Genomic DNA, 18033 nt, shown 5'->3' on the forward strand with positions numbered 1-18033 from the left:
TTATCTTTGTTCTGAAATCAGTATTGATAGTTACGTTTCAAGCGATAATGAAAATAATAATAACGACAATTACATTATATCTACAATTGTAATGAAGGTGAAAGTAGTAAAAGCAGTAGTATTAGTTCCACTAACACAAATAAAAGTTGTTCAAAATAATAATTTTTCTACCATAAATAGTTTTAAGAAATTATGTAAATGACCTTTGAATCATGTCTATTGCACTGAAAACTAATAATATTCCTTTCTCAAGTTGGAGTTGGGTCCAACTGCTGATCACAACGTGGAAAAAACCTATATTTGATGGCCCAAGGCGGTCGAATTTTATAAAATTTGACGGGCCAAGGTGTCGAATTTTTCGTTGTCAATATTTTTTTTATAGACTGAAACCGTAAAATTAATGGAGCATGGGAGAAATTTGTTGGCTTTAAACCGTTGAATTGGGGAACATAAAAAAATTTTAACGGCCATGGGCCACCGAAATTCGATTTATAAAATTTATGGGCTTTGGCCTGTCAAATTTTTCGGTTTTCACTTAGTGGATTCTGACCGTCTAGGTCCAATCCATGGAGAATGTGCCACACTGCCACGTATCTTGTAGGATCGATAGCAGTCCAACTCCTTGTTTTGTAGGATCGATGGAGAATGTGCCCCTGAATTTCTTTATTTATTGCCACTTGTTCCGTTGATTGCTAACCTGCTTCAATTATAATTCTATAATCTATGTTTTGTCAGTGGAACCTAATCCATAGGCGACTGCGAAACAGGTACGAACCAAAATCCTCTCTCTTAAAAATATATCATTATTATTATTGTGTTTAAGATTTTAAACTTCAGGGAAAAGTCTGAATCAGTGCAGGTAACTAATCCCACAATAGAGAGAAGAGAAGATCTCCACCAAAAGATGGAGTGGGGTTTGGAAAAAATCAATGAAAATACCACTAAGAGTAAAAAATCTATGCAACATCACTATTCATCTTCTTCTCCATTCTTCAACCTTCACTTTCTCTGATTTACATGGTTGCTAATGAAAGCACCTTGACACTTTTTGAAATAAAAAAAGTTTGCGATTGGGGTATTTGGGGGATTAGGGAACCGCCAACTAATACTAGGTATAAGAACTAAAACTTGTCTCCAAAAGGATTTGAGTCGGTTTATGAGCAAAAGAAATGGGTAAGGGGTTAGGTTATGAGTTGCAGAAGGTGTTAGGCACCGAACCCACCCGATTATAAAATCGGTATCTACTATGATCCAAGATATCCTAAGGTCAATAAGGAAAGACTATGGTCAAGATAATAGGCTAAATCATCATAGGATCAAATTAAGGAGACCAAAGTCATGGTCAAGATCCAAAGGGGTTTAGGTCCATTCATCATCATCTTTTTATGTTATGTTAGCCAATCAAATCCTATGGCTATGATTTTACAAATTTGAAACCTTGTCATTCTCCCAAAATTATATTAAGAAATTTTGAAAAGATTTTATCTCCAAATAACTTCGTTAGTTCCACGTGTCATGAAGCAAAACATTATTTTGATGTGCAATTCGAAGAGTTTTCCTATTTCTTTTGAAAATGAAAATCGACTTAAATCTCATGCGCACAAAAAAAAAAAAAAAATAGTGAGTCAACCCATTGGCCACATTTTGAAAAGTGAAAATCAATTTAAAATCCTACATGCACACAAATCAGTGAGTTGACTCATTGGCCACATTTTGAAAAATGAAAATCAATTTAAAATCCTACGTGCACAAAATCAGTGAGTCAACTCGATGATTAATTTTTGATTGGTCAACTCAACAATTATTGAAATGTTATTGATTCTAACATTCTCATTGCCATAGCAATCATGATACCTTAGGCAAGGAAGATACCAAGGTGATAGAATACTTACCTTCGGCAAGATAAGTTAAAAAAACGGCCCAAGTCTTACCTTAGGTTTAAATAATTACCAAAAAGGTTCAAGTTTCATCATGGCGAAATAAATTATCAAAATGGCTAAAAGGCTTAACATGATCAAAAGGAATTGACCAAAACCATCCCAAAACATGGACTTTCACCAATGACTTCATCTCATAAAGTTAGATTTTTTTGGCCACTCTTAGAAAATGTGGGTCTTAAGGTACTGACCCTTATTACTCTCCAAGTAATTCGAGCCATCACTACGTGAAAATTGAAAATTTTGATAAGTAATTTCGACGGCCTAAAGCCCACAAATTTTAGAAAGTGAATTTTGGTGACCTATGGCCATTGAAATTTTTTATGATCCCCAATTCGACAGTTTATAGCCATCAAATTTCTCCCATCCTCCATTAATTTAATGATATCGGTCCGTCGAAAAAAAATTTTGACAATGAAAAATTTGATGCCTTGGTCTGTCAAATTTTATGAAATTTGACAACCTTGAGCTGTCAAAAATAGGTTTTTTCACGTTGTGCATTGTTAGGGTTTGCTTCCCCAAATCAGTAGCATACGCAATGAATGTCAACACGGTAAACTGATCAAATGCATGTACATTAAAATGGTAAACCAACTTAAACAAATTAAATGCCATACCATATCGTATTGGCATAAAAACAAAACTCCTGCACTATCCAAGAGCATTTTAAAGATGAGTGGGCAAATCGGTTTGTTAAAAAAAAACTTTGTTTTCTTGTTAAGAACTGCCTCGTGTCAATTTCCTTCAAAACTTAAAATAAAATTGCCTTATTATTCATGATTTAGCAAATCAGACCTCCAAACCCACATAGAATAATATAATACAGGGAAGAGAAAGAAGGTTGAGGGGACCCTTACCTTAGGCCTGATGAAGCGATTTGAACAATATTAACAAAATCTATTCTTAAATCATTAAGCAGCAATAAAAAAAATTCAATATGTGGCCATTGTAATTCCTTAAGAGAATGATCAAATAACTGATACCTTGCATGAAAATCCAGCAAGGAGAGAGATGTAACTATGATGAATGAGAGAGAAATCTCCAACAAGAAGAAGTCATGAGGCTTCTTGTGAGAATTGGAGAAGACTAAAAAACGTGATGAGGGGAAGATGAGGGAGCAAGAGACATGCATCTAAAAAAGGGGGGTGCTCCTCTGATTTTCGATGCCTTGAAGATTAGTCAATCAAAGATATTGGATTGTTCGATCTCACCTCCAAAGTGGGACGTCTCTCCCTCTGTGTGTGTTTTCCAATTTTAGAAGCTTTCTAATCTTTTAGACATAAAATATATACAATATTTTCTTCCTTCTAGAGTCCGATTATGATTGGATTCTTCAGATTCTTGGGTTTTTATTTTAGCTTTTGATAAACCGTTGGCACGGGTTTTGTCTTAAAAAAAAGAGTGATTATCATATGACTCGCCAAGTAGCATACTCAATCGACTCTCTAACATGACAAGTTCGGAACCGTAAATCAATACGACTTGGAATACCTTTTTTATGGCGAAGTGCAATCGTGTATCCCAAGGCGATAGATCTACAGTTCTCGAACTTGTCATGTTAGACAGTCGATTGAGTATGCAACTTGGCAATTCATATTATCACAACTCAATTGTGGGGATTGTAGAGGTCAATTTTGTGATAAACCACCCTCGATCACGATCCCATCATTAAACTAACCAAAGAATAGAAAAAAGTAGAAAAGGTAAAGAACACAAGGGTTTTTTATGTGGTTCGACAAACATGCATATGTCCACGGACTTAGGAAGCCATTCCACTATAAATCTCACGGTTAGCTGTGGATGCCGTTGGCACGGGTTTTGTCTTTAAAAAAAAGAGTGGTTATCATATGACTTTTCAGGTGGCATACTCAATCAACTCCCTAACATGACAAGTTCGGGAACCATAGATCAATACGACTTGGAATACATTTTTTTATGGCGAAATGCAATCATGTATTTTGAGGCTTATAGATCTATAGTTCTCGAACTTGTCATGTCAGGGAGTCGATTGAGTATACAACTTGACCATTCATATTATCACGACTCAATTGTGGGGACTGTAGAGGTCAATTTTGTGATAAACCGCCCTCAATCACGATCCCATCATTAAATTAACCAAAGAATAGAAAAAAGTAGATAAGGTAAAGAACACAAGGGTTTTTTATGTGGTTCGACAAACATGCATATGTCGTTCCCCCCCCCCCCCCCCCCTTTCCTCTTCTCCTTCCCTTTCCTCCCCTCTTTACAATGGCCTTAGTCCCTTTTAAATAGAAAAATCCTAACCCTAACTATAATTAAATAGGAAATCCTCCCAAATTGAAGTTCTTCCCTAATTACATAGAAGTCTACTCAAACTCTATCAAGTGTCTATCTCGAGATATATGTTGATGGCACAAATCAATGATCTAGATGAAAGCCAGTTTTTATCCTTCCATAGGAACCTATAGATTTTATTCTCATCTTACTTTCTAGTACTTTATGTTCCCAATTAGGAGAACGTTGGTTGGACGAAAATTTGAAGTTTCCTCCTTTTTTTTGGTTTATGAGTGATAAGTTTTCTGTGACTACGTGAGCAGTAGAACTACCCTACCTTCTATGATGTGTTTTAAAAAGATTTATCTGGCAACCCTAGCAAACTATTTATTTCTTATTACAAATGACTCCTTCAAGGTTTTAACTGGTATTCAAATAAGCCTTACTTTATGAAGTTCGCTGCCTACCAAACCTGACTTCAATATGTTTGTATCCAGCAAACCTTGGCGTGGGTAAATAAATTAAAATTGATGGGGGGATTTTGTTGTTGAACGTATTTGAAGTGCACCTTAATCACATCAATTTATGCCATCCATTTTCAACTCCTCTGACCAAGCTAAAAAAAAGGATATAAATATTTTTCTAAATTTTTCCATGAGATCTAAAAATTTATGACATTGCATTGCTAACTCGACAATCCATGTGGGTCCCACGACCATTGTACGATAGGAAATCTTACTATATTAATCATGCTAGCTTGATTCATAAAATAAGGTTTGCCCAATAACAAGCTTGATAAAGCAAAAGAGATTTTTTGTAATAAAAATTGAAATAGATTGATTTGTTGAGTAAATCTTTTTTCTTTTTTTTTTTTTTTTTTTTTTTTTTTTTGAATTTTAAGATTGTTCAATTTTTTACTTGATTAGTTTGATCAATTAATTAATTGGCAAAAAAGTATTAAAATGTGTTGGCTCGGATTTGTTCTCGATTAGCGATGGGTTAAAATCAATTCTACGAAAATCAAATCTGATTGGTCGATTAGATTTTGATTGATTAGTTTTTAAGTTTTAATTCAAGTTTTGATTTTTTTGAATTGTGGCTTCAATTTTATTATTGTCATTCCATGTGAAGGAATTCATCATTTTATGTGAAAAATCGTTATTTCGTGTGATTATTTTTTTGTTTTCCTAAGCGTAAGAGGTCTCTAGATCTTATTGATTTATATGACTATTGTCAAAAAAACTTAAATTTATCTTAGAATTTTCATTTCTAGATCCCAAAGTCATGTTTTCCTAACAAATCAAGGTCTTTATGTATGAGTTGAGTGTGAGGGTTATTTTGATTGCTTTGTCGATTTATGTGAATTTTGGTGAAAGGTTTCTTTTAATCCTAACATGATTATTTCTAAATCTCAGGGTCTCACTTTCTTAGTACTAATGCAAGGTTTCGAAGGTCATCAAAATGTATAGTGATCCTAAGCGTGCATAATTTCTAAATTGGTGTGCTACAGAAGGAAGAAAAGAAACTAGAGAGGACTTTGAGCAAGAACTCAAATAAAAATGTAAGATAATTGAGGAAGTTGAAACAAAATTGGAGGGGATCTTGTGATTTCTCAAATTTATTTTACATTCATCATTAAGATTCCACAACAACTAAGTGACAAGTTGTCGGATCAGACAGATGAAAAATACGATGTTTACAACTAAGTGACAAGTTGTCGGATCGATAGAAAAAGAGAGATCGACAGAGAAAGACCTTAATTTGAAGATCCATTTCAAAGGAGATCTTAAGTTCGACTTTGAGATGAGAGAGAGACGAAGAGACTTCGTTTTCGAGCTTGAGATGAGAGACAGAGATCAGCGTATGTAATCGAATTTGAGACGAGAGACAGAGAAATCAGCGTTTGTAATCAAGCTTGAGATGAGAGAGATCAGACTCTTCTATTTTCGAGCTTGAGAAGAGAGACAGAGAATCAGCGTTTGTAATCGAGCTTGAGATGAGAGGGATCAGACTCTTGTATTTTCGAGTTTGAGACGAGAGAGAGAGAGAGAGAGAGAGAGAGAGAGAGAGAGAAAACGTGGGTCGGTGGTCTAAATGACTCTATATCGACGGTCAAAATCTGACCGTCTGTAAAAGTCGTTGTTATAAGTCGATTTTCCTGTAGTGTCATCAGAGGATCATTGGCACACACAATTAAAAAATGCCATATTTGACGGACCAAGACGTCAAATTTTTGACTATCAATTTTTTTTTCGACAGGCCGAAACCCTTAAATTAATGGACAATAGGAGAAATTTCATGGTTATAAGCAAATGAGTTGGGGAACATAAAATTTTTTGATAATCATGGACTATCGAAATTCGTGGGCCTTGGCCCATTGATTTTTACTATCAAAATTTTCAATTTTCACCTTAGTGGTAAGCACCATACTAAGGCCTCAATCCTTTTGCCTTCTACTGTTCAAAGCCAAAAAGAAGTTAAAACGAAACCTCCCGATCAAGATCTTCATCTCGATCATCAACATCAAGGTTCATCTCAAGTTGCGGAAGCCCAAAAATCTCTCTACAAAAAAGAACGCTTTCAACTTGAATTCAGTGGTCATATAAATTGGAAGAGTCGTGCTGGGGCAACATAGGATTTACTGTGATCCTCACAATTTTGAAGTGGACATGCATACATAACCCTAGATGGTTTTTACTCGTATCACACGGAAATAAATCTATGGTTATTGCACATCCCACGTCAGACTTGTGAGAATCACAGTAAATACTTTTGTCATTTCAGCATTTTCCAAATTGGAATAACAATAATTTTCATTGTTCTTGATTTATAGATTACATACTGTCTTGTATGTAAGGTAATACCGCCTAATGTTTCTATTAAGACATGTTAAGTGATCAAATCATCTACTGCTATGATATGTGAGCAGATGACGTACTACATTGTATTAGCCCCATGTTTACTTTAATTTGATTTTTGGCATGTGGTTGTGCCTCTCTCTCTCTCTCTCTCCCTGTTTAGTTGAGAGTGAAAGAACGGTTATTATGATAAAAAGTAATTTATAAAGTTACGTTTACATCTTTAAATTCTATTTAATTTAATTTTATCTTTAAATTATATTTAAGTTTAATATTGAGTGCAATAAGAACAAGTTGGTGGGCATATATGGTAATTGAAGTTCAGAGGTTATTAAACAAAAATTTGTCTGTCTTCAACTTTGTAGCTTATAATTTTATGAGGATCATTTCAATTACATAGAAAACAAAAATGTAGTAATAAAGAATAGTAACACTCCACATTTGGGTGAATATTCATAAAACACCAAATTGAGAAAAAGGAATAATAATAACTACTCAGACCTCCTGATTTCAATGTTTAGATCAGATTTAAACGTGCAAATGTCTCTATCTGGATGATGTGGCACACTTTCAATCCTTGATAAGAGCTTCAGGAACAGAGTGCTACATATCCAGAATCTGCTCCCATTTTAAAATAATAACATATTCCTTTTATAGATTAACAAAAAACACCTAATTAAATTCTTCTTATATGTTAAAAGAGTGCTGATTTTCTAACTCAACCTGATAGAATAACATAAAAACTCATTGACATGGCATGTGCAAGAATCGTAGAATTTTTCCTTGAAGATATACAACTGCACATGTTTATGGGGATGTGAGTTGTGTATCTGATGAGTAGGTTTTATACCTACGAATTAACCACTTTTAAATGTAATATTTTGTTAATTTTAGAGTCTTTTAGTTGTTTTTATTTAAGTTTAGTTAGTTTTATACTTTTTATGTGTTTATATGTTTTTATTTGATTTTTATGCTTATTTTACAGATTAGGAACAATATGGAACATTGGGATAGGTGCATACGTTTAGGAGAAATTCTGACTCCAAATTGGTTCACTCTCGGAAGAAGGAAGCTAAGCATACAAGCTAAAAAGTCTTCAAGCCGCAGCTTGATAGAAAACGAGGCCGCGGCGGGAATTCAAGAATGGCATAACAGAAATATAGAAATACAAGCCGCGGCATGATATATTGGGAGGTCATGGCCTGCTTACGTTTTCAGCTTTACACGTTAATTTGTGGTGACCGAATTAGAGACGGATTTTGGGACTCTTAAACCCTAATGACTCCATATCTATAAATAGGAAAGTTTAACCCTTATTTGGAGACAGAAGTTTTGGGATTTTTCTTGGAGGCAGAAGATTGAGAAGGAGGACGGGAATTGGAGATCGGCTCTTGAGTTTTATCTTCTTTAACTTTAGCTCTTCTCTTAATTTTGTAATCTAAGAATGACTAAATACTTTTGTGATTTTGTTTTCTTTTCAATGAAGAACTAATTTCTATTCTAGGGTTATAATGGAACCCATTCATGATATTTGATTAGTTTTCTTTCTTTCTTCTATGATCCCACATGTGATTGTTTATTCTATCCAATGTTTAATGCGATTTGATTAACTGATCATTAATTGAATTGATTTGGTGAACCCTAATAATATCGGCAGAGTTATTTTGTGTTCATGACCTAAATAGATTAACATATGCTAATTTGAGATAGGAATATACTCAGGTTGCATGTGCATTCCTTATGAGAACTTATTCTTAATGAATTCTTCTTGATTTGATTCTCATAGGCATATAGGGAATTAGTCTAAAAGGGTATTTTTACATGACCATCGGAAGAGGCTTGTAGAGAATTTAGTGTTCTTGGATGACAATCATAGTGGATTAATTTATCATAGAGGGAAGGAGAATTAAATCAAGTGGATTGTTTGGGGGAAATTATAAACCTAGATTTTATCACTCATTGATTTTAAATCTGCAAGTTTATTTTCTCTGTTAGTTTTCTTGTTTAGTTTTAATTCCTATTTTTACTTTTGTTTGGATAAAATTAGAGTGAGATAAATTGGTAATTAGCAATAGATTGGTATTTAGTCTCCGTGGGAACGATACTTTCTTATCACTTTATTACTTGTTTCGATACGTATACTTGCGTGCGTAAAATTAGACAACAGTATCCCAAGGGAAAATCTGCGGTTCTTGCACATGCCACATCAATGAGTTTGCGTTAGTTTGTCAGAGTTGAGTTAGAAAATCATTACACATGTTAAAATTATGAGTCGTGATAATCTGACTCCCCCACATGGCATATCCAAAATACTCTCCTGACATGGTATGTGCTAGAACCATAGATCTTATGCCTTGGGATACTCATCTCCACATCCCCATAAATATGTGCAGTTTTGTATCATGAGAAAAAAAAAATCTATGGTTCTAGCACATGCCATGTCAAGAGAGTATTTTGAGTATGCCACGTGGGGGATTCAGAAAATCGTTACTCTAAAATTATTTTTAACCAGTTCAATATTGTCTTCAACCTCACGTGGAAAACTCGTATTTTTTCTGCCTGAAATTTCTTATCAAAAGTCTCATTTTATTGTTGAGCTCATAGTCACAAAATTTTCAAGAAATTTCTGAAAAATTCATTGTAAAGGGGGTCTTGAAGATATCAATAATTAACAGCTAAGTAAAAAAAATTTGCTCTTTTTTTTTTTTTTTTGTTGGTAAAAAATCATCAATTTTTCAAAAGCTAGCGATTTTTATTATTTATTTATTTATTAATTTATCTATACTTCCTTGATGTTTTTTCCCACCTATTCTTCATTCAAATTTCCTCAAATTTATCTGAAATTAATTGAATTATTGCCCCGCTCAACTATATAATTGCCAAATCTATACTACATGACCATGCTTGAGTTTTGTATGTCGAAGGAGAAAGAAACTTGAGGTTAGAGAAAAATAAAGGGTTTTCAGAAAGAGGTTAAAATGTTGTTACGGGGCTTGAATAAACAACAAGAGATCTCAAATATTTACTAGCAGCCGCAGTAAGACAGGATGTCACAACATGGAAAAGGCCATACTTGACAGTTTAAGGCTGTCAAAATTTTCGTTGTCAATTTTTTTTTTCGTTAAAATTGTCAAATTAATGGAGGATGGGAGAAATTCAATGGGCAAATTTAAATTTGACCTAAATCATTTATGCCCTTATGGGAAAACTCCCCTTTCGAAAGACCAAGCTGACATGCTTCTGCCCAACGGAATTTAATTCTTAATAAGTAGCTTTAATTAAATCAAGGCATGCATGGGTAATGGGTTGATGGCATGATGGTTTAAGAATAATAGGGAAATTCCTCACTTTCACTTAGTCTAAAATTGAGATAACAAATAAATACTAGGAAATATGAGAGAGAGAAAGAGAGAGAGAAAGAATAAAGGATTGATTGTTTCTAAGAAGTTCAACACAAACAAAAGCATGTTATATGAGGACCTTTATTAAAGTGGAATAATAAAAAATAGCTACCCATTAAGGCAAAGAAATACTAGTCGTGTCCAATGCGACCAAGGCAAGCATCTAAGGTACACCTTATACACTTTATTCCATCAATTTTGTAATTTCTTTTCTCCTCCAACAAGAAAGGAATGAAGAATTAAGGTGTGGAAATGACAAAAGTAGCATTTGGACTGAAATGCCTTCACTACGTCATATTGCACTTATTGCGACGCCAAAATTCGCTAAAAACGACTGCTAAAGGCTGTCGTTTACTGCGACAGTTTTCAGCAGTCGTTTAACCGTCGTTTCTACCGCTTCAAGTAAAAGTTGGGGTGCCAATAGCCATTCTCTAAAAAAATATCCTTCGTCCCCATAGAGAAAAACAAATTTCTCTCTCTCTCTCTCTTCGATTAGGTTTCACTCTCAGATTCTTCTGTACTCATCTCTCCTTAGATAAACAAACTCGCGCTCACTCTCGACTCGATCTATTCAAGTTAGATCCATAGCGTTGTTCGTCAGGTTTGTTTTTTTTTTTTTTCCCGCTCTTGAATCGTTCTAGGGTTTGAGCTCTCGGTCTCACTCAATGATTTTGGTTTTTTTATTTGTTATTTCTTCGGATTGATCTTTCTTTCTCTCTCTCTCTCTCTCTCTACTCTTGCGTTTTCTGCAAGTCTGTGTCCAATCTCCGACAATGGTTCTCGAGGTCAGTAATGGAACCATCTTTAGATCCATGTTCATCAGTCTTCAATTTAATTATTTTTCTTAGGGTTTATTACAGATTAGGGTTTATTAGTCTGATCGGTTGTTCTTGATTCATCAGGCGACCATGATCTGTATCGATAACCCCGAATGGATGAGGAACGGTGATTATCCTCCCACGCGATTCCAAGCTCAATCCGACGCTGTTAATCTCATCTGTGGAGCAAAAACACAGGTTACTTTTTTTTTCCCCATAATTCAGTTATAAAGTTTATTTCTAGGGTTTTTTTTCGAGGTGATCTCTATTATATGTGATTTTGATCTCTTGCAACCTATGAATGTGCGGAATTTGTGCTGTAATTACGTTGAATCTGTTTAGTTTTCTTTTTTCATGACTTGAGATGGTGAAATTTATTGATGTTGGTTATGCAGTCTAATCCGGAGAACACAGTGGGAGTTCTAACGATGGCTGGCAAAGGTGTTCATGTTTTGGTCACTCCTACAAGTGATCTTGGCAAGATCCTGGCCTGCATGCATGGTGAGTTTTTTCTTTCTCCATAGAGTCTCATTATTTGGTTTGATTCTTGATTTTTAAGTCCGTATATGTATATGTGCAATGCCAAAGGTTCAACATGCTGGTTTGGTAATATCTAAATTGGCAATTGGCACCAAGGTTTAAAATTTCATGTTGAGGCCATGTTTCGATCAAGGGAAAAATCACTACTGTTTTGACCGAAACATTTTGAAGCATTCCGATTCATTCGTAGAATGGTTAATGTTTCAGGATCAATGCTTTATATTAGTCTCAGCTGACACTGATTATTTTGAACAATGATTGGCACATCTGGACATTAACTTAAGAGTGATTGTTACTTTGATAGGTAACATTGACAATAACTTGCCAGTATGTAACCTCTCACTACCCTTACACAAGACAATAACTTGTCCCCATTCATTTTTCCTATATATGTCCTTATCTTACATTCTTAAACTGTTAATGAATCTTTATTACTACATGTTTAAGGACTATCAGAATTCATAAGTAAAAGAATATATATATATATATATATATATAGGATCAGGTTCAAACGACAACCATTTCAACACACATATAGACAACGTGTTTTGTCTTATATGGGCAAAAATGTTTGGAATGGGCTGATTTTTTGTGAGGATGATCTCTGTGGTGAGGAGATCATCCTTGCCAAAAATCAGCTCATTCCAAAACTTCTAGACCGTCCAATTTTTATTGAAAAATTATAGACCGTCCAATTTTTGTAAATCAATTTTGATGGGGTTACAAGTTTTGGAATGGGATGAGTTTTTGCCAGGATGATCCCCTCATCACAGAGATCATCCTCACAAAAAATCAGCTCATTCCAAACATTTTTGCCCATATAAGACAAACACGTTGTCTATATGTGTGTCGCAATGTGTGTTGCAGGAACCCGACCCATATATATATATATATATATATATATATATATATATATGGGTCAGGTTCAAACGACAACCATTTCAACACACATATAGACAACGTGTTTTGTCTTATATGGGCAAAAATGTTTGGAATGGGCTGATTTTTTGTGAGGATGATCTCTGTGGTGAGGAGATCATCCTTGCCAAAAATCAGCTAATTATGAAACTTCTAGACCGTCCAATTTTTGTTGAAAAATTATAGACCGTCCAAGCTACGCAAACTCAGACCGTCATATCAGCAATAATCGGAGAGTAAAACTCTGCCACGTCAGTGAGCTTTTAAGTTATAGCAGATATATGAGAAGGGAGAGATGGAAATATACATTTCTTGAGATAAAATGATTGTTTCCCCTTCTTTGCCGCTTCTCGCTCTTTCTTCTTATGCTCAGTCAAAATCTCTGTTTCAACACGTTTTGTTGACCCTTCCCTTAGTTGTTTGTCCTGAAGATGTATATGCACTTAAAACATCATACAATAACACATGAAGATAGACATGAAAGTTGACATAGTTGTAACTACATTTCTAGGTAATTTGTGTAAAAATAGTAACCTTTGGCAAACAATCAGAAATTTTGAACTTGGGATATTTCTAACTACATTTCTAGGTAATTTGTGTCTAGTATTCCATTCTGTTTAATGGGTAGAATAAGATTTTTTTTAGAACTCACAGGAAGTGGAAGAGGTACAGACTTTAAAGATGCCCACTCAGGTTCCAGATGCCATGGGGGTCCCTCATTGGACCCTTATACCACTTAAAAAAAATACTAGGTAGATGGTGAGGTGGAGAAATGTGTCGAACACTTTGGGTCCGGCCATCCGGTGCCTCAGCAGCAACAATTAAAAATACCCTGCCACTTTAGTCAAGATTTTTGTTGTCTATTGAGAAAACCCATCTCCTAAAATGAATTGTGGTAGAGTTGGTATTTTTTGTGGAGATTGAGCAATAATTGTCATGTGAAAATTGTGAAATGATTAGTTTCCTTGCCTTTTTAGCATTTGATTGATTGAGTGTTATTTAGTCTCTGGTGATGATCTAGAGAAATAAGTGAAAAATAGTGTTTTTGTGATGTTGTTACGTAATAGTCTTGATTATATTTGATATTAAAGTGATCATATTCCCGCTTTTCTATTTCGTATATTGTATGGGTTAAGTTTTATCGAGATATATAATTTAGCAAATTGTTGATTCAAAAAAGGGAAAAGGTTTATGGAGTGGCAATCCATACCACAGTACAGGGGTGGTGGACTTTTCTTTCTATGTGAAGGACTGACATGATTAATGTAGACTCCCCATCTGATAGATAACCAGCTGTATTGACCATGTGGAAAGGCCCATTGTCCACATCATGTCACTGTCTACCTGTTCAGCTCTAACAATTTATGGTCAAGATGTTCATGAAAATCATGGGGAGGTGAAAATTATTTCTCAAGCTCCTGTACAATCTCGAGTTGGGGTTTTCTATTTGTTTTGTGTGGTTTTACTTAACCCCGAAGAGGATGCCCGTGCCTACAGCATGGGTAAACTCTAGTCTATACAGATATGCAGAACTGGCATACATGTGTGCTGATGCTGTTTAAAGACTTAGGATCTTGCAATAGGTTGAAACCTTCTCTATTGTGCATATAGAATGCATAAGTGGGGCATATTAGGTCTTACTTGCCTATCTAGATTAATTTCATGATTTAAATTGCATTACAAAGTGAAGTTACGAAGCGTAGTAGGATTATCCATATTCATTGCTTATATAACAATTGACATTACCTATAATTCTTTAACTATTATTCATTGCTTATATAACAATTGACATTACCTATAATTCTTTAACTATTTGACAATGCGTTCAATTGTTCCATTCCTTTTCGAAAAAAGGAAAGAAGAAAAATACTACGAAAAGAAAAAAAAAATAAAGGAAACTCACAGATCCTTGTTGCTTCCTCTTGAATTTTCTAAACCTGGACCTTGACTGGTAGTTCCAATGCCAATATGATTTAATGATTGTGGATGGTATGATAACAATGGAAGCCCATGAGCGCTATGAGAAGAATTATGTACTTCGTTCATGCAGATCTTCTCTTCATATGATTTGAGGTGTTTCATGCAATAGAAAATGATTTTTTGGTTCATTCTTTCTTTGATTATACTTTCAGTTAAATTTTCACATTCCAAACTCTATTGAATGAGGGAAATATTGTGCAGTTTAAAAGATATTCGTTCTGGCTAACAGCATGTGCTCTGGTTCAAATTTCCTGATTCTTGGTGCCAGGAGGATGTTGAACATCCATCTGCCAAGGAGAAGAAATTGTTGCACTTAGTGGATATGGGCTTCCTCGTAGATGAGGCTTCGTCAGCCATTGATGCTTGTGGTGTGTATCCTACATTGGAAGTTTAAGATTGTAAATATCTTCACAATTTTCGTGCATCAGATGCTATACATGGCTGTTGTTTATGCTTATATCTAGCGCAGGAATGCTCAAAACCAACTCGCCCCCCCTCCCCCCCCCCCCCCTTTTCCCTAAAAAAAATAATAATAAATTGAAATCAGCTACTTAAAACTGTTGAACATCTAAGACACCCTAGTGAGGCCCATCTCTTGTTCTCTCTGTTAAAGCTTCTCGCTATTGAACTGCATGACATCTTCTTAAGATAACCCACATTGGTTTTTCCATGTGAAACAGTGACATTAATTGCAGTGTTAATTCAAGTTCAGCATAGAAATCGGTGCATTTTTATTACTGTTTCATCGCTTATTCTTAGATTATCAATTTTAAAATGTTTGCAGATCCAGATACCTCCATTATGGAGCTGATGGACTTTATTTGTGCCGCTCAAATGGCAAAAACAGCTGATGTTCATCTACAAAAACAGCATAGCATATATCCAATGGTCTGGGATCATCTTATTAGTATTAATTTAATGTCACAATATCACTGATCTCATTCATTCCCCCCGCCATATATATATATATATATATTTTGGGATGGGTAAGCTGGATTTGAACCCACGACCTCAAAGTTGCTTTGCAATGTGGCAAACCAACTGAGCTATGGGTCTAAGCCCTTCCCCACACCATCTATACTTGTAAACTGTTGACTTTGCAACTTCATGTGCTTAAAATAATATAGTTCACATGTTCTTTCAATTGATTTATTACTTGTATTGGTAACAGCATGTAATAGAGCATGGCAAGCCACACGAACGCTCTTCCATAACCAAAAAATTAACTGGGCAGATAGTTCAAATGAGCTAGCAGAAGTTTGCTTCTAATGTTGTGGAGAAGTGCTTAGCTTTTGGTGGTCCTACAGAACGTCAGATCTTGGTGAATGAGATGCTTGACTCCACTGATGAAAATGAGCCTCTACAGGTTTGCCAATTCTGCAAGATTTATATCAGTAGATGTGGTTGGAAAGCATATCCTAGAATGGATCATCGGAAGAATAAAACACTACAAGCATTGCAACTCTCTCAGAATGGATCATCGGAGGAGATAGAGATGGCCGTGGACATAACTGCTTTGGCTGATACCAATGAGGACCCGAGTATGGAGATTGAGGATGGAAGAGATGATGAGGAGATGGAGGTGGAGGATGGTGATGCAGGAGGGGACAGGTCTGATTTCAAGGAAAAGATCTTGGGTGTGTTGAAGCAAGGAGACTTTGAGGAGAAGAGATCTTCTAAACACACTCAAGTGGATTAATGGAGAATTTGTACTATTTGGGAAGCTGCTTATGGCCTGATTCCTTTAAGTTCCTCAGCCGTTGATATTCCTGAAATCATAATTGCAACCCCATTTAAGTTTTGTCAAATCCCATCCGTATGGGCATATCTCTTTTTTCCTTCCTTTAAGTTTAGATATCGGTTTGTAACCGATGTCCAAAGTCGCAGACTTAGGACATCAGTCTTATAGACATCGGATTTCAATCGATGTCTAATGTATATTTTTTTTGGTAGTGCTTTCAGATTTGGAACGGTTTTAAGCCGTTCCAAATTATGTGTAATGACCGTCGTTTTTTTCGACGGTTATTTTAATAGATTAAAGCCGTCGTTTTTTCTGACTTTCTTCAGCAGTCGCATTTTAATCGCGACTCCTTTTAAAACGACTGCGCAACCAACTGCAAGGGCAGTCGTTTATCCTGGAATATGACGTAGTGCTTCCTCCAATACCTTGTTTGGAGGCTGAAATGGAAGAAGGTTTTCTTGGAACTATTATTATAAAACATTATATCATATATAAGATTTTAGACTTTTGGGAAAGTTCTGAATTGGTCCATCATAAAAGGATTAAGAGGATCTAAATTTAAAACACTCAAATTTACAAAACAGAAAAAAATCAATTTTTCAAAACGAGTTTTTGATAGTTATTTATCATGACAGGTCTAACATACCTTTACACTATTAAAATAGATAGGGATAAAAGGTACTATAACAGAGGAATCAATATAATGGACATTTCTACAACATACCATTACACTTACTAAGAGTCTTTTTGCCCACATGGATCAGCATATTAGGAATCGTACATTACATGCCTCTAGATGTCAATGAAAAAATAAGTTTAAAAAAATATAATTATAAATAAATAACCTTCTAAGAAAAGTATTTTTTCTCTCATAAATTAAAAGTTTAATCACTAATTATTTAAAAAAATATCTTAAGACACATTTTATATTTTATAGAAAATTCTTGTAAAAAAAGGTAATTTACAAAATTCTTAAATAATTGTTGATATATTTAAAATTACACGTTAATGACAACTAAACATGTCAAAACAAGATAAACGGGTTGATGAGCCTAATCCGAATCTAATCCATTTAGTAATCGGATTAGACGGATTGACACTATTATGACTCAAGTCCAATTAGACTTGACCCAAACCTACTAATTTTGTGTGGTGTTAATATTACCAACTAATTTTGAAAGTTCTAGGAAATTCCATCAATTTTTTATTTTCTTTGCTCCTCCTAACAAGAAAGGAACGAAGAATTATGGTATGGAAATGACAAAAGTGGCATTTTGACTGAAATGCCCTCCTCTAATACCTTGTTTGGAGGCTGAAATCGAACAAGATTTTCTTGGAACTATTATTATTATAAAAAAAATATTTATTATTGTATTTAAGATTTAAAATTTCTGAAAAATTGGAGTGTAATAAGGCAAAGTTGGGATGCCAATAGAAACTCTCATAAATAATTGTAAACGTAGTTCAATGCTTTATATCGTCCGGGACAATGCGAAGGAGAAGTAAGGTCAAAATCGCCGACATCTTTCACCAAACACAATACAACCGTTAGATCTGCATAGATTTAACGGTAGAGATCGTTTAAAA

At 34.8% G+C, this 18033-nt stretch overlaps 2 protein-coding genes across 2 annotated transcripts in view; both read left to right on the forward strand.

The window, feature by feature from the left end:
- LOC147381248 (disease resistance RPP13-like protein 4) overlaps positions 1-18033 on the forward strand; it is a 45571-nt gene that overhangs the window by 13745 nt on the left and 13793 nt on the right. The gene's annotated exons all lie outside the window — the stretch shown is intronic.
- On the forward strand, positions 10752-16695 carry LOC147381250 (26S proteasome non-ATPase regulatory subunit 4 homolog). The gene is made up of 5 exons (XM_086430640.1): positions 10752-11234; positions 11352-11465; positions 11663-11768; positions 15490-15593; positions 15877-16695. Exons 1-5 carry the CDS (start codon positions 11223-11225, stop codon positions 15955-15957), a joined length of 417 nt encoding a protein of 138 aa, XP_086286766.1. The 5' UTR covers positions 10752-11222; the 3' UTR covers positions 15958-16695.

This window comes from Akebia trifoliata, unplaced genomic scaffold, assembly GCF_017979445.1.
Source record: "Akebia trifoliata isolate Shusen 1 unplaced genomic scaffold, ASM1797944v1 Contig00608_ERROPOS3031104, whole genome shotgun sequence".
In the NCBI taxonomy this organism is placed as follows: domain Eukaryota; kingdom Viridiplantae; phylum Streptophyta; class Magnoliopsida; order Ranunculales; family Lardizabalaceae; genus Akebia; species Akebia trifoliata.

What these genes read in the sequence shown, in the direction of transcription:
- LOC147381250 (XM_086430640.1), top strand. An exon ending in GATCCTGGCCTGCATGCATG is followed by an intron (nt 11,769 to 15,489) that starts GTGAGTTTTTTC and finishes AAATGTTTGCAG; the next exon opens with ATCCAGATACCTCCATTATG. An exon ending in AGCATAGCATATATCCAATG is followed by an intron (nt 15,594 to 15,876) that starts GTCTGGGATCAT and finishes TATTGGTAACAG; the next exon opens with CATGTAATAGAGCATGGCAA.